The 22,621-nt window shown below is 42.6% G+C and overlaps 1 protein-coding gene across 3 annotated transcripts in view; it reads left to right on the forward strand.

The window, feature by feature from the left end:
• Positions 1 to 2,908: 2,908 nt before the first annotated feature.
• ROR2 (receptor tyrosine kinase like orphan receptor 2) overlaps positions 2,909 to 22,621 on the forward strand; it is a 168,900-nt gene continuing 149,187 nt past the window's right edge. Inside the window, exon 1 of one of the 3 annotated variants that reach the window (XM_068423614.1) lies at positions 2,909 to 3,129. In XM_068423614.1, coding sequence (XP_068279715.1) covers positions 3,036 to 3,129 — 94 coding nt within the window. In that variant the 5' untranslated portion in view covers positions 2,909 to 3,035. Of the gene's footprint in view, positions 3,130 to 4,204; positions 4,282 to 4,359; positions 4,447 to 22,621 lie in introns of those variants that run through there. The other 2 variants (XM_068423616.1, XM_068423615.1) reach the window with 2 other exon arrangements.

Below are 22,621 nucleotides of genomic sequence, written 5' to 3' on the forward strand. Positions count from 1 at the left end.
CACAGCACTGTCTCTGCTTTAGTTTCTTGGGCACACTTCTTGGCACTGAGCTCGTCTACTGCCCTGCATTAGAAAACTAATCCCATCACCTAAGAAGTGTGCTTATCGTCACAACCAAGCAGCAGGTATTGCCAGAATTCTGGAATAAAATAAAAATGGAGGAAAGGAGAAGGAATACATGCAACTGCAGGCCTAGTTACATTTTTTTTTCCTTTCCCCACTCCTCCCATGTAAGAGAGGAGTACTGAAGGAGGTGCAGTATCATGTAACTGGGAGGTAACAAACACACTGGCTACTTATAGCCAGTGGCAAGTAACAGCTTTATTTTGGAGAGGAGCAGAAGACTATATAGTCTTTTTGTTATCCTCAGCTCATGCACTGTACATGCTTCGTGTATCACGTTATGTGGCTATGTGATCTTGCCCATTTCCCCAGAGATCAAGGCTTTGTTCAGATCTGTAGATGATATTTATGAGGAGTGAGAAAAAGTCATCCAGATACCTACAGACCTATTAGTTTGGCCTCAGGAATTTACAAATCTCTGGAACAGAGTTTGGAAGAAAAAATAACATCATGGAAGTTAACAGAATAAAACCTATTTACTAAAGAGATATCTTGTCAGGTGACCTTAATAGCTTCCTTTCAGTGATTTTCAAAACAAAGGACATACTAGATCTCACTCATCTGGACTTGAGTTGAACATTTGATATACCTCCATACAGGAAGTTACGGGTTAAGATGGAGCTTACCAGGATTCCTCAATAAACTGTAAGGTGGATGATGAGCTGACAGAAGAGAGGAAAATGAGAAATTTTGAATTGAAAACTATTAGGTGGAGGGATGCTCTTCACTAGTAGTCTCCGATATTTAATATAGATTTAATGTATTCACAAAAGCCTTAGGACACATTACCAATGAGCAGCCAAAATTTTTTGCTGATACAGAGTCAAGAAGTTTGCTGGACTTAGAGAAAGAACTGGTCTTGATGACTTGAGGTCCAAAAGAAAGGCGGAGGGTGGGATTTGCGAGGCTGGACACATAAAATTTTGATGCAGTTTTCTGCTGTCAGGTATACACTGGAAGTGATAAAAAAAGAGAGGATGTCAGTTTTCTAACACATCATAGAATATCTGTAACTGAAAAGGTGCTGTAATCATCAGGATATATCAGTTAGTCTTTTCAGCACAGAAAGGAAATTACAAGTGTTCTGGTAGAGAAAGCATCTCCAATCCTATGCAGAGCTCGAGCCACCCATCTTCAGAAAGATTAAATCAGACTGCCAAAAATGTGGGGGTGGGGAGTGAGCAGGGTGGCAGGAAAAAGGATCAGGGTGATCAGGGAATGCAGAGACGATCATTTCAGAGGAAATTTAAAAATATAGGCTTTTTTAGTGTAACAAAATAAATGTTGAGGTGTGATTCTGGTCATTTTATAGCATAGGGAGGGGAAGTGGTAAGCTATTTATGTGAAAGGATAATAGTGGCACAAGAGATAAAGAGTATGAAGTGGTCATGGACACATATAGGCTGGAAATTAGGAGTAGATTTCTAACCATCAAATAGGCTAGGTCTGGAGCAGCCTTTAATCTAAAGAGTGGAGCTTATAAAAAAGTTCCTCACTACTTTTACAGTAGGTTTCATGGTTTATGAAAAGGATTATAAAATGTGGTGTTGTGATGGCAAGGGACTGAATTCAGTCAGTCCTACATTCCTGTCAAAGAGGGATCAGGCCTCCCTTTGTCATCCTTAGGTGCCAGAAGAATTTTCAAGATGGAATTGAGACCTGAGAGGAAAGAAACAGGGTGCAAAAGCAGGAAGAAGGAATATGTTGTAGCATTTGCCTTTGTTTGCAGTACGAAGTAAATTTAATGGAAAGTGAATTTCACTGAAACGATTGTGAATTTAAAGCTTGATTTGGGGAATAACTTAAAGGGATTTGTATGTATTGAGTGCTACTCACCATCAAATCTTTAGAAATGGAATCTAAAACAATAGGGATGTATTTATAGAGAAGACAACTGATTAGATTTGCAGTTAAATTATGCCTTTAAAAATATGGCAAATATTCAGGTGCTGCTGTGTTCTTGGAGTTTTTATGACATAGTTAACAGATGCCTGCTCACAGTTCTGCATTATCTTAAGAGTACTGATTTCTTTGCACTGCAAAAAAAATAAAATAAAAAGGATTTTGAAAAGCATATTTCAGTTGTGCTCAGAATGCCCTTATTTCTGGTAGTAAATAACTTTGAAACGTTCTGAAGCTTTAGGGGCAGCAGAATAATTTTCTGCCTGTTAAAGACAGAAAGTAAAATTTACTTTTGACGCCCGAGCAAGAGCACGTAGGGGACGATCCCCGCCGTGGCGGTCCTGGCCTCTTGGAGCACGTGCTGCGGGGCTGACGCCCCTGGACGGTTTCGGGGCAGGAGTAACTGTTTTCGATCACTTAATGCCGTGTGGATGCAAAAAGGCGTCAATTGTGCCGCGAGGAGGAAGGAGGCAAAAGAGAGAAGCAGTCGCGGGTTTGGTCGATGTGCCCCCCGCCCGCTTATTTTTCGTTTATTGGGTTTTTTTTTGAGGAAGCTTGAAGGCTCCCGAGGCTCCTGGGGGCAGGACTCGCCCTTCGTAGGGGGCCCAAGCTCTGCTGGCTCCTGAGGGTCGTCAGGCCCCCCTGCCGCTGTGCGGGGGGAAAGACGGGTGCGGGCTCCCCCGCGCAGGGGCCGGAGGCGGGGGCTGCCCCCGGCAGAGGGTGCCGGAGCGCAGGGACTGTCCGTGCCCTGTCCGCCCCTCCGCGCCTCTCCCCTCCCTCCCCTGTGTCGGATGTGTCCCGGGTGACGTGGGGATACTGGGGAAGGCAGAGGAGGAGGAGAAAGGAACGCAGCTTCCTCCGCCCCCAGTCGGGGACAGTCCGTTAGCGGGAGCGTAGGGCTAGGGCGGTGGTGCCGAGAAGTTCGCGGTAGCGGCACCGGCAGCGGCAGCCGCTCCGCCCGCAGGCGCTGCTGGCCCGGGGCTCCCAGCTGCGGCGGCCGGGCGGGCAGCATGGTCCCCGCGGCGGCGGCGGGGCGGCGGGGGGCGGCGGGCCACATCCTGGCCCTGCTGGCGTCCGCCTGGCTCCTCCGCCTCCGCGCGGCAGGTAAGGAGCGGGACCCCCGGCCGGAGGGGACGACGGTGCGGCGCTGCGGGAAGGGATGTGCGGGGAGAGGGGAGGCAGGGGAAGCTGCGCCGGTTTCTGGGAGAGGTGCGCGTATCCGTTTGGGACCGGCGGAGCCGCCAGCATCCCCCGTTGGTGGTTGATGTTGGTTACTTTTTCTTCCTTTCTTCCCTCTCTCCTTTCTTTGTTCTTTTTTTTTTTTATTATTTTTTTTATTTTTTTTGGTTCTTCTTGGCAAAATGGAAACCTGATGTTGCGGTTTTTCACGAGGGGGCGGCGGACTGGCAGCAGACGGGGGCAGCGGTGGCTGCGCCGAGGAGGGCTCGCTGAAACCTTTTCGCCGAGCGCATGCCGGCGCCTCTGCCCCGCTCGGGCGGCGGGCGCTTCGTGCCTCTCCTCGTCCGATTCAGCGCACCGAGCCTGAGTCGTGGCGACTGGCGGGAGGGGGAAGGAAGGAGAAAACAAAGGAAAAGTTCGGGGTTTTGTTGTTGCCGAGGGTGGATGGCAATGAGCGGAGCCTCCTCCTCCACTCCGCCCGCCCTCTAGCCCTCCCCTCGGGGTGGTTATAATAATGTGTTATTACTTGGGCCGTTGAGTGTTGCCAGAATCTCAGCGGGAACCAGAAGGAAGGGTGGGGGGGATTAAAGTTGAGTGGGCGAGGGGGCAGCCGCCGCGCTTGCAGCTGATGGAGGCTCGGCGGGGTCTCACTCCCTGTGTTTTTGAGCTTTGGAGGGTCCCCTTTCCTCTGTGTACCTGGCTGACCCTCGGGGACGGAGGAGGTCAGCCTTTGGGCTCAGGAAAAACTAGGATTCGGTTCAGCGAGTGTCGCGATTGTTTTTAGGGCTCAATAAACTGCCCTTATTAACATCTGACCTTGCGCCGTGGCAGCGGCAGGGCGGCAGCGGCAGTTTGTCCGGCATCTCTGAGGCGGGCGCCGCGATTTATAGGGACCTTGGGGAGCGTGTGGGGTGGGAGGGCCGCGATGGTGTAAGAGTTACAGTTCCTGTAAAAGAAGCCGCATAATTTTTTTTTTTTTGTTCCTCCACGCACGCCTAAGATGTGTGGTGCTTTCAGAGCCGAAAAGGGGAGGTTTAAGGTTTTCGTTTTCCCTGGGATGTGAAATGCACCGGGGAGGTAGGAGCTGCTGCTGGGTTCAGCTCTTTGATCTTTCGTGAAACCATTCTCTGGAAAATTGCCCTCTCCCCCTCTGCAGCAGATAAACCTTGCTCGGAAACTTCCCGAGGGGCTTTGCCCAGGGACTGAGGGAGGAGATGACAGGCAGCACCGCTTTCATGCCAGGTTTGTAACCCTTCCCGTGCTGTCCTCGCCGGGCAGTGCGGGAGGTCGGTGGGCAAGCAGCGCCTTCCTCCCCCGCCTTTCCTGGCTTCAGCTTAATTGCACCGACGTGCAGGAGGAGACCGATGATGTCTTTAAGGGAAAACTGATGCTGCAGATTAGAGGGGACTTGTTAATCAATTGCACGTTTGAAAGGGCCTTTCTTCCCTTTGTTGCTTTCGCTAATCCATTTACCTCTCCCCGGGAGGTGACAGATGCCTGTATTTCCTGTCGTTCAGCTCCGGGTCCTGGGTCTTGCCATTTGTTGCGTTACCGTGAAGGGAGAGGGTCCGCAGAAAGCTAGAGGTCTGGAAGCTTTCTGGGGGCAGAGCGGGAGGCGGGCGTGTTACAGCTCGCGGGTTTGGGGTCAGTGCCCGTCGCGTTTCTTTTTCCTAGTGCCTTTATTGCTCCCTTTGAAGAGGGGGGGGGGGGCGCTAACAAACTGCGCGGCCTGCCCCGCCGCCCTGCCCCTCCTGCGAGGTCCCGGGCTCCGGGGATCTCCCGGGCGAGGGGAGGACGGGGGGGGCTGTGGTCGAAGGCAGCGCCTCCTCCCGGGAGCGGGGGGAGGACGACGGTCCTCTCCTGCGGGATGAAAAAGGAGATTCCGAGCTTTCTGTCCCTGTCCCCACTTTCTTCCCCCAGCAGCTGAATCTGTTTATTTGGACGCAGCGGGAGGGAGGCGTGCAGGGTCCGGGCAGCTTCTTTCCTTCCTTCCCTTGCAGCCCTACCCCAGGCCCCCCTGCAGCCCCTCAACATCGGCGCTTGTGCATCTCCCACTGCCAGCCTCTTTCCGCCCTCCCAGAGCCTCTCCCGCGGCTTCCCGGGCGGGAATGCGGGCTTCCGGGCACCGCCGGGCCGTGCGCGGAGCTCCCTCGGGGTGGCGCGCCGCGAGCGGGGCGGCTCGGGCTGCCAGCGGGGCCGCGCATCTCTGCCGTCTTTTGTGGGCAGTGGTACCGCTCTCTCTGCCTGCACACGTCGTCAGGAGACGTTTTACAGTTGGTGAGGGCGTTTCAGCCTTCTCGGAGGCGGTATAAAATCACAAACTGCCATTAAAAGCGGATTTGGGTGTTGGTTTTGTTTTTTTGTTTTTTTTTTTTTTAATGCTACCCCGTAAACGGGCTTGTGATGATCGTCTCAGCCACCTGTGGAGAGTGTGGATTCACTATTCTTCGATAGGCATGAAGTTTGAGACTCCATTTTCTTCACTGAATGTGCATTACAGCGGTTGAGAGCCCATAATCACAGCAATAAATACTTGTGTACTTGTATTGTTAAGCGGTATTCTTCCATTTAATTAGATTTGCTTAATGGCAAACAAGAGTTTTTTGTTAATCTACGTTTCATTTAAACGTTTCTGAAAATGTTATTTCAGCCTTTTCAGTGTTCACTTTACGATATGGCAAAGCAAGAGGCAGTAGAAGCTCGGGTGGTCGTTTGAAACTGGTGATGTAGAATGTACTCGCCCTATAGATTTGTGCGCCCTTACCATTAAATACGAAAGGACGTTTAATCAACCTGAAGTTAATGCTCACGTGACTTGCGAAGTATGCAGAATATAGTGTTTAAAAAAAAAATCTGTCAACAGAATGTCTGGGAATGAAAACATAATGGTAACTGTGATAGGTTTTGCAAGCGCTGAAGTTTGTAAACATCTACCTAATTTTATGAAGAAAAAAACGTAATTTCTTGGAGTACAATGTTAGTGGAGCAATGAATACAAGTACGGATTACTTCTGAATGTTTTTAAATGCCTAACACAAAAAGTTGTAAAATGCTTGAATTTTACAGTTGCATGAGATTTCGCTATAGCTCCCTCCTGACTTTAATAAATGAGTCAGCTCTGGAAATTGTACGTAGGTCACCTGGTAAAAGTCGATACAGCTGTGAATACAAGAAGTCTTCACATAGCTTTTAATAAATGACATTGACTGCATTAACTATTTTTAGGTCAAACCTTAATCAAACCTTTTCTAGCGTTAATTAAATCGTTAAGTAGTTTAGTGGTGAAGTTTATCCTTAGGTCAAGGGCTGCCACTGAATGTTTTTTTCCCCTCGAGTGTCTTGATTGTGTTAAGCATTTGTAATGGAATCGCAGTGTTCTTAATCTCTCTTCTGCTGTAAACAGCACAGAAATGCAAGATGCAGGAAGAAAAGGACCAGTTGACAGATGAGGCAAATTAATTCTGTTTAGTGAGCTTCCAGTTGTTTGCAGGAAAGCTGATTTTTTTTTTCTTAAACTCACTGCACTTTGTGTAAGGTGTGAATAGCTTTCAGAACTGTCACTGGCATGGAAATGTATTTGACCACTGATTAGAAAATTTGACGGTCTTTGCCCACTAGCCAATGAGAAAAAAATGTAAAAGGAAAGAATGGTAATAAATACTGAGGTTTTTTGATGACTATGGGAATCTTCTATACATTAGACTTGCAGAGTCCTCTTCATGACTTATCTTCAGAGTCTTAGATTCACAGTTTATATTCAATAAAAATGTTAGCTAGAAGCAGTCAGCATCTGAGGTTTTTAATCATACCTTTGATTGAGAGAATTTATATTAAAGAGCCTCTTTGTATGATTTTGAACATTGCAGGCAAAGAAAAAATATTAAGCCAACTTCCTTTGGTTTTTGCACATGAATCTTTCTATAGATGTTCTGTGTTGGGTTGTGTGGTTGCTCAGAGGGAAGAAATGCTACTTACAGTATTCCATCTAATTTATAGTATCTGTCATTATGTTCTCTGTGCAAAGGATGGCTTGCTATTTACGTTTGTTTATTCATTGTGAGGCTGTTGCTTTGTAAAGGAAGTTGTCATTAGGCTCAACATGTCTGGAAAATATGCAAGTCCTCAAGTCTTCTAATCCAGTGACTACAAAGTAGTTAAAGCTTCAAAGAAAAGGAATGGCAGGATTTTGCTGCACTGAAAGAAGATGCATTGTTTGTTAATCCTGCTTTTAATTGTTACTCATACTGCAGACTGATGCAGCATTGCTAGTAACCATTCAGGACAAATAACAACTTAACTTAAATGATTGTCTTTCCTCTTGGTTTTGTCTAAACGTGTAAGTGTGAAGTGAAATGTCCCTTACCAGCTTTTTGCATTGCATTTAGTTTTTCCAAGCCTTTGCCATGCACCAATATTCATTTGCAAACATCCTGCTAGATAGTTTTTCTGATGTTCTCCACAGACTTGACTCGAAACCAATCTTTTTCTCTTTACATCTGTTTGTTCTCCTTAGCTAGTCTGGGAAAGGATTTCCACTTTCTTTTCCAAGTGATGCGGGCCAATGATGTTTTTTGAAACTAAAAATGGCTGTATGTGACTTTTCTGGTGGTAGTAAAAGATGCTTCTCAAAGAGTCAGGGTGATCCCTTAGGTATAGAACATGGCTTTGTCTTAACTGGCAGTGGACAAAAGCTTTCATTTAAGAGCACAAACAAATCTGCACTGTAATTTCAGTGAAAACAAGAAATGACAGTAGAAATGCTTTTCACTAATGGTACGCTGTTACTGTGATGGGGTTAAGTAGATGTGTTCCACCCCCCTTAGGCTTAGCTCCCTCACAGGTTGGTAGCACTGGTCTTGAGCAGTTTGCAGAGCCTATTGAAGAAGCAGTGTGGGTATCCTGTAGACAGATCCATGCTTCTGAGCTGGTTTAAAATTAGCTTGCGTGTATCTGTGTGAACCGTTGTGCACATATATCGATAGTGTGCACTGCTTCATGAAACAAAGGGGCTACACTGCTGTCTGCTGATTGAATTAGTCTTCATTTATATCGATGCTTTCTGGTTTTGCTATATAAACTGTCCTAATACATGCCTGTGATGGTGAAGAAATGTGGTATACAGTAGCTGATGGAAGAGGAAGGCTATCACGATATAACTGATTCAGTAGAAGGTATTTGAGGAATGAGCATGGTCTTATGTACCTATTTCCTCTGAGTCCAGAGCAGAGCCGACTGACATCCTCTAAGGTTTTGTGGTTGTGAGGGTGCAGTTTCATGGGCACCTGAAGCTCTTTGTTTATTTAATTAAGTCAGCAAGCTGACAGCTGCACAGTAATCATAGGGAAAAGGGATTCTGCAGGAGTGAAAGGCTAGGTGGGCAGAGATGGACAGAGAATTAACACAATGAAAAGAGATAAGACCTTTTCTTTTTCCACTATAGTAATTTTGCTGGAGCAACAGTAAGATGTTTTGTGAGGGTGCTGCTTGCAGGAACAGCAAAGTGAAATCAGTGGGGAACTGTTCGGGATCCCAGTTTGGCCAGTGTCTAGTTTTAAAGTGTGAGTAGGCCCATCAGGAAATTAGATTGGGTCCCTATAGGTGTTTTGTTACTGAGCTCTCCACCGATTTCACATGGGAGGCATGCATGTAAATACCTTTTAGATTTGATACTTCCACTTCAGGAGAACTTGTAAAGAGAAACAACAAACACACATTTGATATTCTTTCTTGAAAGAAAAATCCCCATGTGTGTATTGTCGTATCTACGAAACCTCTACTGAACTTAGATCTTTGTCTTCTAATTGCTCTGTTCAGACACTTCCTTTTATATGAGCAGCATAAACATTTAATTCTGTAACTCCAGGTTATTGCCCCTTGTCCTCATCAGCACTACTCTAGGCCGTTCATTTAACAGTTCATCTGGTAAGTATTACTTCAAGATGAAGTGGCTTCTATAATTGATTTTCCTTGCTTTTGGTAGTTTAATGCCTTAACATTATTTTTTTCCGTGGTATTGTGTACGTAAGTAGAATGAGTTGACTGGTTGTATAAAGAGAGGATAAATTCTGTTGGAACTCTTCTAAACTTGTGAAGTCTTACTTTTCAAAACAACATACACAACTGTCTAGTTGAATCATAAATCAAACTATCAAAAAACTAATTCCTTCTGAAAGTAATGATGCAGTCACATATTCAATTATAGAGGACAGATAACGTACAGCAAAAGACACAAAGAATTTTATCCCTGTTTCTTTAGGAAAAAAAAAGTATAAAAACTATCATTGCAAATAATAAATTTGATTTCTACTACTTAGAAACACTCTCTTCTTCTATATCAGATGAACTGTAAACAAAAGTAACTTCATCATATGTAAGTCTAAAAGAGGAGTAACAGAACTCAACCCAGTGCAAACTAATGAAACTGGCAGGTTCCTGCACAAGTGGAGGAGCTTTCTTTCCTCCCTGCCTACAACAGAATAGATGGATCTCATACCTCTGACTTGGATGTAAAGGAGGTGCAAAAGATTTTTTTTGAAGAGCAAAGTTCAGTGGCAGAGTTAACCAGCACAGAAAAATCTTAGGAGTAGGTTAACTCAGAGCACAGCTCAGGCATTAGAGCTGTGTTCCACGAGCTGTGTTTCACAGCAAGACGTTAAAGTTACTCCTTCTGTGCATTTCTATTTGTAAGAAAGACATTAATCTTTCACTTCAAAGGCCCTTAACAAGCTCTAACTATTGTACTTTTTTTCTTGCACGTGGCCAGGCATCATCCATAGCTAAAAGTACTGTTAAAAAAAGTATCTCCTTCCCCCTACCCAGCTCTTCATCATTTCCTTCCTGCGGGATGTTACCACCTTCCAACTTTCCTGTCAGAGCAGTGGGCCGACGCTCAGCAACCTGTTTCAGGCAACATTCGCAAAATCCTGCAGTTCACTTGGTCTAAGCTAACCCAGCTGGTTTTGAGTTCAATGGATCAGAGGCCTCTCACATGAGCAGCTCTGCCAATAGGCCAGGGGAGGCTGTAACTTCTGCAGTGCTGTTACCAAGCTGGGATTTAGCAGGGACGTCACCTATTTCACTAGCTCACTTAATGTTGGTAGCCTTTGGCGAGAGAGTTTTACTGAGCTGGTGGGAGGAGGATGGGAATAGTAGCAGTAGTAACATCTTCCAACAGCAGGATTAATGAATCTCCGTTTTGCTCAGAGCGTCAGTTTCTGTCACACACTTTATCCTAGTTTCTTTCTTCATGCTTCATGGGACCTTCCCATTAATACCTGCAAAACTAATTGTTATCCTTCCTTGTTGTGATGTCTCTAGAAATCCCTCATTTAAAGGTTAGGCTAATTGTGTGGTATCATGCTGGTCAGTATTGTCTGTTTCTCTGTATGCTCTGTCTTAAATTTGTCTCATATTGCAAGCTGTTTAATACATCATTGACTAACCTGGGTCAATGCTTGGATTCCCAGTAAAGTACAGGTATATAAAGAAATAATAATCTGTTAGAGGTACAGTAAGTCCATGTCAGAGCGCTATGATAAAACTAGTTGTCTGTGGGATCACCAGTGCTGGCAGAAGGAGGTCTGAGTCACGGCAGTGCCACCTTAGGTCAGACGAAGGTGGTGTGGGACCTTGCTGGTATGTTCTTTTGGATGTAGAACAAATGAAGGTCTGCTGCTAGGGGAATAAGACATCTCTGCAAGGAGGAAGGCAAGAAGAACAGTTCTAGAAACATTCATCAGATTCATCTGGATTTGCATGTGAAATTACTCTTATGAGTGTATCAAAAGTTTTGCTGAATAGAGCAAGATCAGAAAATGAGAAAGCAAAAAAAAAAAAAAATGGCATTACTTGACAGCCCAGGACTAAAATAGCTGAGTTACTTTAAAATAGGTTCTGTGAATCTCTTGTATGAACCAATAATAAATAAAACTGCTTGAAAGCTTAAGAGGCCCCGGTGATGTATGCAATTTCCTGCATACTTGATCATAGTAAAGTTTTAGCAAGAAGTTACACAACAGAAAGAGAATGCCGAGATTTTGTAGTGTTTAAAATGAGAGCACGCGTATTCTGGGAGATAAGTTAACAAATGGTTTTATGGTGGTTGTTTCCAGTTTAGAAAAGTGACATGGCAGAATTGTATTGCAGAAAAAAGGCCAAAACTACTAGAGTTAATAACATGGTAGCAATGTTTCTGTGCGTGGTAAACTTTATGTCTTCTTAACAAACCAAAACCCTAAAAAGGCAAATGAAGGCTATGCCAACAGATTTTTAGATAGATAACCCAAATATAATGTTGCATACTCTTTCATTTCAGGCAGTAGCAATTTTGTTTTGACTTTAAATGTGTGTTGGTTTTCACATTTTGCTGATACATTAGAGAAGCATTTTTTCTTCCTAAAAAGTTGCATTGAGGTGTGCCTATCCCGAGGTGTAATTGTCAAGCAATGCACAACTACCCAAACTGTACGTCAGAGAGCTGACTGGACAAAAACTAACCCTGCAAAATCCAGTGCTGGCCAGGCTGCCTGCATTGTCTTCCTGTCCCCAGGAGCACCAGCGCTGGTGCGGGGAAGAGACCGGACTGGGTGGCTGGAGGGCTGGGAGAGGGAGCACATGGCGGCCTGAGCACAGAGTAGCTTAGCTTGCCATGGGACTATAGTCTCGGAGATAGAAAATGTGATATGCAGAAATATTAGCATAATTGTGTGGGCTTGGAATTTTAGAGACACTTTCACAATATCGTTATAACTGATGGCTGTCTAAGGTTTGGATTGTGCAGAGCTGAGCTGAACCTGTGCAGGTCAAATAAAAAAAATCTCACCTGCCTTTAAAGTCTAGTCTGCAAACAAGTGTTTAATTAGTTGTCAGGTAATTATTCTCACCACAAATACTATTTGTCATTTCTCCTTGTGTTCGAGCGCTTGAATCTCCAGCAGTTGTTGCTTAAGCTGAATTTTAGGATTCCAGTGAGTTTTGTATTGCATTGTACTAGTTAAGAATAAATGATCTTTTGAAATCAAATGTGTTAATAAAACGAGGGAGTTTTTTGGTACAATACACAGTGAAATGGACAAAAGGAGATTTTTGTGAAGGTTCTAAAGATCTATATCACAGCTTTCAGTGTGGTATTTGAATATTCTAAGTTGAAAATAACAAGGATCTTGTAGCATCTAGCCTTAATTACTCTTTTGAATCTTGCAACTTTCTGTTGAGAAATACAAATAGTGCTTCTTTAGAACAGATGATACTTTTTTTTCAGTTGAAAAGAAAAAAAGGGGAAGTGTCTATGACAGAGAAACCAGAGAATTATGTTCTTCATATAAGAAATTCCTTTGCTGAGGAAGGGGAAATAAAAATTGTTTGTGGTACCCTAGGAGTTCAATAGCTGAAGGGTGAGCTTAAACATTAAAAATTATTTTAAAAATTGTAGTTATAGTGGTGGTTAATGATGACTCCTTTCATGGTAGACCAGAATCCCTTACAAAGGGGAAGGTGGTATTACATAGATAAAATTACAAGCTTGAACAGGATCTGAACCAAACTTACATGAGGAAAACATATCTGCTGTTGTTTTAATTTTAAAAATAACTGTGCTTCCTAGCTTTGCCTGGAAGCAATTTAATGCAACAAATTGATTTTTTTTTAAGTATTTCCAGCCAGACCAGAAGCACTAGTTAATAAATGTCTTGAGAGGGTGAGTCTGTTCTTTATGCTTGGTTTTGCAAACTCAGTGGATTTGCGTAGTAATATCTGAAATCGTAGATAGTAATTCAACCTGTTTTTCTAAAGCTGATCTCACATTTATTTTGTTCTCTCTGTGTCAGTGTAGAAATGGGATTCAGAATTCAGTTCCCTAACAGGTAACAGAGAATCTGTTACGAATTTCACAATACTGTGGATTTCAAAGCAACAAGAAAAAAAAAATCCCCACATTTCTTTCAAATGTTATGTCTAGAGAGCTTTTGGATAACCTTGCTCTTGAGAAAAATAAGCATATTTTTGTCAATGTGTTATTTAAGAACATATCAAGTGTAGAAAATGCTTTGAAGAGGATCATGCCAGTCAAAGACAAGAGCATGTGGAGTTAGGAAAGACAGATTTCAGAAGTTATCCTGGTTTGTAATCCAAAGGCCAAATTTCAAGCTAGGAGCTGTTTTCTTCTGGAACTTGGGAAGGATGTGTTTACACAGGAAAGGACTGCAAAAAGCAAAGGTGTCAATTTACAGCACATTTTCAAAATTACAAAAAGTGGAAAATGTTAACTCACATTTACTGAACACTTACTGTGCCCGCAGAGGTAGTTATTAGAAAGTACTAGTTCAGAGTGAAACCACAGAGTAAACTAGATGTAGTAACTTCTTCCTTCAGACAAGTCTTTAGTGGTCAGTGAAATACTTGTTTGTGCTGACCATCAGCCCATGATTTATTGTTTCAAGAAATAAACAAGAAAAATCAAACCTCAGTACTGTGGTGTTAGGCTCTGTAGAAATTCTTCGCGTGTCTTTATGTCTGTTATATTTCCTAGGAAGCTCAAGATCTTCTGTAACCACAGTATGATGGGGAGAAAAAAGGATTGGAAAGGACCTTGAGAGGTCGGATTCTCTGTTTTTCAGGGCAGAATCACCTGTAGCTGGCATAACCTATTCATGAGAGGTGACAGGAACAGAGGTTCAGTGACTTCCACAGACAAGCATGCAGGCTTAGTGCTTACTTGCAGTTGTTTGTAATTTAAGTGCATTGCTTCCTCTGACAGTTTATTCCCTTGTAGTTGTACTTTATTTTTTTTGTGTCTGCTGAAACAGTTCCTCAGACTTTGAAACAAATACTTTTTAAAAATTATCTTGTTTCCCTGTAGACATCTCTCCTTGGACACCCCTTCTCCCTCATGTTTTCTCAGCCTTTCCTCTTACATCATGTTTTCTGCATCTCATGGTGTCGTGCTCATTCCTCCCCACCAGACTTGCTCCAAAACATCTTTTTTGAAGTGTGCTAGCCAAAACTGGCGTACTCCAGCTCAGGCTGCACCAGCACCAGCTAAAGGAAGAGGATTGTTTCCTATATTTACCAGATGACGTTGTTTTTATTTCCTAGAGTGATGTCTGACTGTTTTGTGACAGGATGGCGTTGCTCAAGCTCTGATCTACTCCAGATCTTTCACGCAGAATTGTTGCCAAGTCCCCATTTGGTACCAGTGCAATGGTTTAAGCACAAAACCTTCTGCCTGCCTTCAGTCAATTGTGCATCTTTATTCCCACCCACTCCATACCATTTTTTGATGACATTTTATTTCATTTGCCAAGATCAGAATATCGGCAACACGTAATGCCTTGATGTTGCCTGTGGAGTTCAGTAAGGGAGGTATCCATAGCACTGAAACTTGTGAGACTTCATTGTGTCAGTTAACCACTGCGAGTTAACGCTCATTTGCCAATGAGTTGGCATTCGCCTCTATGTAATTTTTACCTGTTTCACTTATGAGACTGTCATGGGGGCAGTTTCCCCCCAAAATAATTATCACCTTCATTTCCTGCTGGCGCCTTAGCTTCATACTATCATTCAATGCAGGACAGGAGCTGTCATATTACAGTCCTTGGGAGCTAAAATTCCAACAGCGGAAACTCTTGTGACATGTCTAAGAGTCTACTTTTGTGGTTTCTTCTTAAATAACTTGCCATTCTGTAAAGTAACTTTCTGTAACTCTGGTAAAGTATGTTGTCATACTGTTACCAGAGAATGTGATTCATCAGTTTGAAAGGCAGAGTTCAGACCTGACTGTTTTCAGGTCAAGATGCAGTTGGTTTTTTTTTTTCTGAGTTCAGACAAAGTTCATAGAAAACTTTTTGCAAAAGATAGTTGCTCTCTTAATATAATGGCTGCATCAATTTAACGGATTAAAATCGTATCCTTTAATCTCATACTGGTTAATGTTTTCCTGCTTCCTTTGCTCATTAAAAGCCCATATTGTGTGAGTAGTTGCATGTTGCACGACCAAGGCAATTAACTGAAACTACTGTACATTTGGGAACATATGATATCATCTCAATTTTAAGCATTAATATTTATCTGAAGTAAGTTACGGGCTTAGAATTACAGAAATAATGTAAGAATAAATAGGTACACTTGTGATTGTCTCTACAGGGTTGTCCTCAGTTGCTGTAACTCCCATCAACCCGTCCTCTTCCTTCATTTTACTTTTCTGTTCCTATGATTTTATTTTTTTCCCTACAGCATATTTCATTCTGAGACTTGTGGGTTTGGGTGTTGTTTTTTTTTTTCCTTTCGTTCTTTCTGACTAACTCTTTGTCCATTACCTAGCACTTTAGATCTCAGGAATTCACCAACATGTGATGCGTTGTGGTTTAGGCCCAGCCGGCGACTAAGCTCCAGACGGCTGCTCGCTCAGTTCCTCCTGCCCCGGTGGGATGGGGAGGAGAAAATGTAAGGAAAGGCTTGTGGGTCGGGACAAGGGCAGGGAGGGATCACCCACCAATTGTGGTGACAGGCAAAACAGACTCTACTTGGGGAAAAAAATCAGTGTCACTTGTTGCCAATCAAATCAGAGTAGGGTAATGAGAAAAAATGCCAGATCTAAAAACACCTTCCCCCCGTCCCTCCCTTCTTTCCGGGCTCAGGTTACTTCACTCCCCATTTCTCTACCTCCTCCCCCCGGGTGGCGCAGGGGTCGGGGAATGGGGTTACAGTCGGTTCACCACACGTTGTCTCTGCCGCTCCTTCCTCCTCACTCTCTTCTCCTGCTTCAGCGCGGGTTCCTTCCCACGGGAGACAGTTCTCCATGAACGTCTCCATCGTGGGTCCTTCCCATGGGCTGCAGTTCTTCACAAACTGCTCCAGCATGGGTCCTCCCCGCAGGGTGCAGTCCTTCAGGATCAGACCGCTCCAGCGCCGGCTCTCCACAGGGTCACAGCCTCCTTTGGGCCCATCCACCTGCTCTGGCGTGGGGTCCTCCAGGGGCTGCAGATGGGTATCTGCTCCACCGTGGACCGTCGTGGGCTGCAGGGGGACAGCCTGCCTCACCATGGGCTTCACAATGGGCTGCAGGGGAACCTCTACTCTGGCGCCTGGAGCACCTCCTCCCCTTCCTTCCTCACTGACCTTGGTGTCTGCATAGGTGTTTCTCTCACATCCCACTCCTTTCTCCACAGCAGGCCTTACAGCAGTTTCTTTTTTTCCCTTCTTAAATGTTATAATAGAGGCACTTCCACCATTGCTGATGGGCTCGGCCTCGGCCAGAGGCAGGCCCGTCTTGGAGCCAGGGAAGCTTCTAGCAGCTTCTCGCAATAGCCACCCCTGTAGCCCCTGTCCTGCTGCCAAAGCCCCACCACACAGACCTAACACAGGTGGTTGCCCACCAGTGGTAGGAAGTACTTCGTAGTGATCTACTGTGGCTGTTGTAGCTGTCTGGAAAAAAAATGCCTGAACAGCAGGTAGGAAAAATACCTCCAAACAGATGGTTTTCTGTAACTAACTCAGCCATTGGCATGCTTCTCCATAACTGACATTGCCAGAGAAACTGCTGGTATCAGCACCTGTACTTCTTTTGTGTGAGATGGAAGAGTATAGCCAGGAAAGGGTGAGATGGGGAGCACAGCTCCAACAAGGTGGGAGCCGGCTGGCGTGGATGGGCTTGTCTGAGCAGAGGAGCTGGACTGTGATCCAGTTTGAGTAAAATGAATGTCTGTGGGATGTGGAAGTGGGGATAGAGTTGTGAGAATGTGTGATAGCAAGTATAGGGGATGCTAACGTGCTCATGAGCATGGACTGGCAGAGAACTAGAAACTTCTAGTGCTGCCGTGCCAGCATGACTGGTGGTAAGGGTACTGAACATAGCACCGCGCTGTGCTTGAGGGAGGCCTGCCTTATACTGTGGTTGCTTTTTCCTTCTTCAGGACATATAATGTAAACAATGGCCATGTCTTTCACCATGGGTTGTACAGCAAGTTTTACTTAAGGAAAAGAAGGGAGGTGAAGTTGTGTCTGCTGCGATGGCTGAATATTTCAGATACCTTGACTGATTTGAAACATTTAAAGAGGATAGAGATGTGAAGGAAGTAATTGCCATTTTTACCATCTACAGATCCTGTCATTTTGAGAGCCATAATAGTGTAGAAACAATAGTGAACTCTGCTTATTTAGGAAAATACACATGCTTTTTTTTTTTCTTCAGGTCAAAACTATAGTTAGGAAATACTGAAAATTATGACCTCCTTTATCTTTGTGCATGTCTGATGTATGTAGCCCCTTTGTGGGGTTTATTTGTTTTTTTTTCTGTGTGCTCTTTTTCCTAGTGTGTTTTTTTTTTTTCTTTTTCCCTTTTTTTTTTTCTTCTTTTTTTTTTCCTCCTTTGAACAGATGAAACTAGTCTCTCTGTTAATTCTGAGTCAGTTAGGTCAGTCCTGGGCTTTTCTGCGCAGAGACTGTGAAGTTTTTCTAAAATATGTTGTGGTTTAGGGATTTGGATGAATGCCCAAATGGGACCAACACTTGAGACCTCCAAATGTCTTTATTGTAAAACCAGAATTTGGAAAGATTCCTTTCCGAGTCCCAAGAGAAAAAAGCCCATACTTTCATTTATACTAATAGTCATCATTCTCTCCACCATAAGGTTTCCCCTCCCTTCTGAAAAGGCTACAGTTTGTTTTGCTGCTTTAACAAAAATGAGTTTAGTTGATTTAATGTTCTGTTTTGTGATGAAGTGTCTTACCTAGGTCATAGTTTAGCTGTTAACAAGTTATTTATGGAGTGGTAAGAATTCTCTGCTCTGTGGTGGATTTAGTCTCTAGAGTGGGGCAAAATGCTATTTAACTAGCAAATAAAGTAGTTCAGCTTCAAATTATATGTTGAATTTAAATGCAACAATTTTAATCTTTTAGTAACCCCCTAAATAAGTAGAGTATCGGGAACTGCTCAAAACTTAATGTAATTTGACCTCTACTATAGGAAAAGCATTTCAAATAGATTAATAGTGCAAGTAGCTATCCAAGGGAAGAAAATTTTGGATTTAGAAACCAAGTTAAATTCACACTTTTATTCTACATGCAAACTGTAAAATATAACTGAAGACTAAGAAACTATTCCTGAGCTCATTTTTTCAGTACTCAACTCATTTGACTGACTTACCAAATACTGTGCTAAATTCTTGTAAGTATTTGAAGCTAGTAATATTTCCTTGGGCGGTGTTGTCTCTCATGTAACAGCAGTGTTATCAGCAGATGTTTCCCTCATTTTTGTGTAGTTTTTATTGGTGTTTAACATGATCACAGCTGGAGCAGTTAAGACCCAAGCAGTAGAGGCCTTCATGTTCTAGGTGATCCCCAGATATGCAATGCAAAGACACTTAGTTTTAAAGGAATTCTGTACAAACCACTGCTTCACCATCAAAAGTTTTGAAAACAGCATTGTTTGGGATTTCAGCTGCATCTGTGAAGATAGTAATGAGTTTTTAACTTTGTAAGAAACAAGATTCTCTCAGTGAACGTACAGTATTTTTTTTTTACCTGAATAGAAGATGTATTAAAAAAAAAGTCAGACCTACGTGATTATAGTGTAACTTTATAAAATTGGAACTGAAAGCCATTTCACTTGCCAGATAGGAATTTTTGTGCGTCTGTCAGCGTTCAACATCTAAAACAGAGCAGGGAATTGCAGCTCACTGACACACTTTTAGGTGTTAGTGGTATCTTGTTTTGTGGAGTCAGTAACACCTCCTGAAACTCCTGTTGCAAAGTGAAAGAACTTTGTAAATGCTAATTAATTTTCACATTGCACGAGAAAGTGAGATGGTCTTGTTTATCTTATAAATGAGGAAACTGAGGCAGAAGGAAGGTATGTGAAGTGTGCTGAGAGCAGAGAGATTTTTGTGTGAGCAAGAGTTTCTGTATATGGTGTGTTCATGAACATGTGGCACCAGGCATGATTGTGCATATACATAATAGGAAGTTTAAGGGAGAGAAGAAATAGCAGATCAAAATGCTAAACTAAAAACCCTATATCAGAAATTCCTATTGTTGATTTGAATTCAAGTAGAAGTAAAGCAACTAGCTTGCTTACATTTTTATCCAAGGAAATAGGAAATTTAAGCTCTTCTTACTGCATTTAAATACATGGGCTTATATGTACCCTGCTGCATTTAAGTACCTTTGGCCTTTTGCTATGGTTCATTCTTAATGATTACTGGTTAAAAAAAAGGGGACAGACAACACAGCATAAATGGGAAAAACTTACAGCATTTCTAGAGCAGCGTCATAAACAAGTTAATACCAACCAGAATTGTAAAGAGACATATAAAAGTCTGTTTGCAGGTTAAAATGGAAAGCATAGGAGAAAAATAGGCATGTCATAACTGGAAGGAAACTTAACAACTGTTCTAAAATGGCTGAGTGTAAGATCTTCTCTTGTTAAAATGGATTTGTTAGAAAATAGGAAAACGTACATGTACAGTTGGAGAATAATTGAATCATGGAACCATTGTAACTTACAGTTGTATATGTTCGGAGAAAATGAGTCTTTTTCAAATTGATACATCTAGTGATTAGAAAGTTCCTGAGATAGTTACGTGAAATAATTTGGGTAACAGGAAAAAACAAATTTGGCAAGGCTTTTTTTTTTTTTAAAAAAAAGGCAATTCTAGCTTCCATTCTCACAAAGATGAAGTTAAAGTACTCAACCTACTTCATTTCCATTGGTCATTATTTCTGCATGCCATCTTTCACTCAGTAAATAGCAAGCTTTTAAAGTCCTTCTGTGGAGGGCAGACTTTCAGGTTTGGGAAGAAGTTGAAATTTTTATGTGTGTAGGAGCGGGGATTTGGCCTGAAAGAGGAGACTGAGTAGTGGAGAGCTTTGTTGGGACCAGGAAGCTAAAATGTCATCCATGCACTCATTCTGCTGCTGTCAAAAGGAAACAGCACCTGCACCAGGAGTTTAGAGAAGTACCTTTCATAGATGTGTAGGGTGGCTGTGAAGATGTTGGCTTGCCTTGAAGAAAAAGTTGCTCACAGTAAGTGCGTGTAATGTTTTTTTTAATTTACAGGAGGAAGTGCATACCAAGAAACATGCAGATTTTTAATGGAAATGGCAGGACAGTTCTATTTCTCTAAGTGGAGTTTCGCATACTGCTGACTACAGAAGCAGTGTCATATACTACCAGGGCAACTTGTCTGCAATTCTTTTTTCCATCTCATCCTTTATTCGGTTTATATGATTGCAGAATGTAGAGGTTGATGCTGGCTACAGGGTAATACTACAAGAAGTGTAGTGCCTGTCTTCAGCTGTTTTAAGTTGGCATGATTCTGTTACAGTCAATGAAGTCACACTGAGAATGTTAATAACCATTCAAACAAAGATTAAATTTAGGGTCTCTTAGACTTGACAGGTGACGTTTCTAGTTTCTGAAGATGTTTTAGATGAGAAAGTCTGTGTTCAAGCCAACTGGCCTCCCCTTGAAGCAATATAGATGTTGTAAATAACAGCATTCCTCTGGTCCACAGGTCAAGATACAGGAACTGAATTAATCTTGGACTTATTTATATGTCTTTGCAATTGCGTATTATTGTATTTCAAAATACCTGGTTTTTGTCTTTCTGTTAACATTTGGTTAAGAGATGCCTGAATGCTGTTGTTTGGATTACTTGAATACAGTTTATTACCATTCATCATTTGCTTTGTTTTTTTTGGTAAGTGTAAATCAGAAAGGTGGGATATTTTAGATTCCTAACAGGACAGAGATCCTTTTTGATGCTAAAGGCAAATTGGTTCAAATGAAAGATAATTTTAACATTTGACTTTGTGTCTCTAATTTGTGCTATCTTGGTAGATATGCTAATGAATGTGTAGATTTTCACATGCGTAGAATGAAGTGCAGGCTGCTCTGAATTTTGATAGTGTTCATTTGCCTAACTGGCTGTTTTTCTGTCTTAGTTTAGTAGCGTATTGTCCTATATCTCTTGCTCTCAGGTTCACTCATCAGCATGAGGCTTGTGGAGACAGAATTTAAAGGTAGATCTTGGTTTTGCTTTTTATCTTACTGGAGCGAGTATCACAGGACATTTCTGTCTTGGGTCTGCTTTAATTTACAGCAGTTTGCTTATGTTCAAGTTTATCTCTGCGTTTTTACTGAGGGAAGTCTTTCTGAGAGCCCTGGAGTGCTCAAATGCGGGGCCTGGCCAAAGGCCATGTGTGGGGTGGTTCTTGACAGGCTGGATTGACAGTGGTGGTCAACCTGAAGATGCAGATGTTCAGTTGCAAGATGGACTGATGACCAAATCTAATAGTGCAAGGAATGACAAAAAGTTAACACAATAGAGCATTAGTTAGGCTAGACACTGAACACACAAATGAAGTGGAAATATGCGCAATCTGGCATAATTAGGGTTGGAAGGGACCTCAGTTCCTTATGGGGTCCAGGCCCTGCTCAGAGCAGGGCTGACAATATTAAATGTTAAATATTCTTTCGAGCTTTATTTCAGAGACACCCTTTCCTAGACACACTTTCTTACCACGTACCCATCCACAGTTATGACTGACAGCAGAAATAACTTCTGATTTCTGGAGGCTTAAATAAAGCCTGAATTCTAAGACAGTCCCTTAGCCTTGCCTTTTCTCACAGCTTCTTGGATTGTTAGAAGAAAATAACTGAAATACTGAAAATATACATTGTTTTCCACCTGTCTTTTGTTTTTTAGGGGCCTGGGATATTACAGCTTTCCTTTCAGCCTTTGAGATTTTCCCCTATGACTACTCCGCCTTTTCAGATAAACACCCAAAGGAAAAACAGATTTCACTAAAGCATTGTTCATTTATTTCAGCAGTTCTGCTTTACAGTGTCTTTAATCTTTTGTTTTTCCTGACCTTTCAAGAATCATAATTTTGAATTCAAAAAAGTACGACTCTCACTTCTGCCTGTAATGCTTGATTTCATGTGGACTGACTTGACAGCCTGAGGTTGCCATCAACACTTTAATTTCTCTCTATGCATAATAGGAACTATACTCTGAGTCAGTGGGGAGTTGAGGCATCCTCATTGTTTAATGCTTTTGAAGATGAGGTTTTATAGCTGTAATTACTGATACTACCTGACCCTAGCCATTTTCCTTTAATAGGCAATGTATCCTTTTGTGATTTCTTTTATTTGCATTGTATACTTTAACTACATTTCAGAAAGAATTGTTAAAAGTGTTGTCTAGAACTTGTTCTGCTTAAACCACTCTTCCGCCTAATTGCCCTAGGCCTGCAGGCTCTGAGCTGCCCTTATATTTGCCTAATACAAATTAGGCAAATATCCTCCTAGCCCATCTGTTTCTTTGAAAGGCTGACAAATTTGGTAATGGTTTCAGGTGTATTACTCTAGCCCTCAACCTTTTGTAAGAGGTTTTTTGCTCCCCTTTTTCTGTTACCAGCAG

The sequence above is a fragment of the Nyctibius grandis genome, chromosome Z (assembly GCF_013368605.1).
Source record: "Nyctibius grandis isolate bNycGra1 chromosome Z, bNycGra1.pri, whole genome shotgun sequence".
Taxonomy (NCBI): domain Eukaryota; kingdom Metazoa; phylum Chordata; class Aves; order Nyctibiiformes; family Nyctibiidae; genus Nyctibius; species Nyctibius grandis.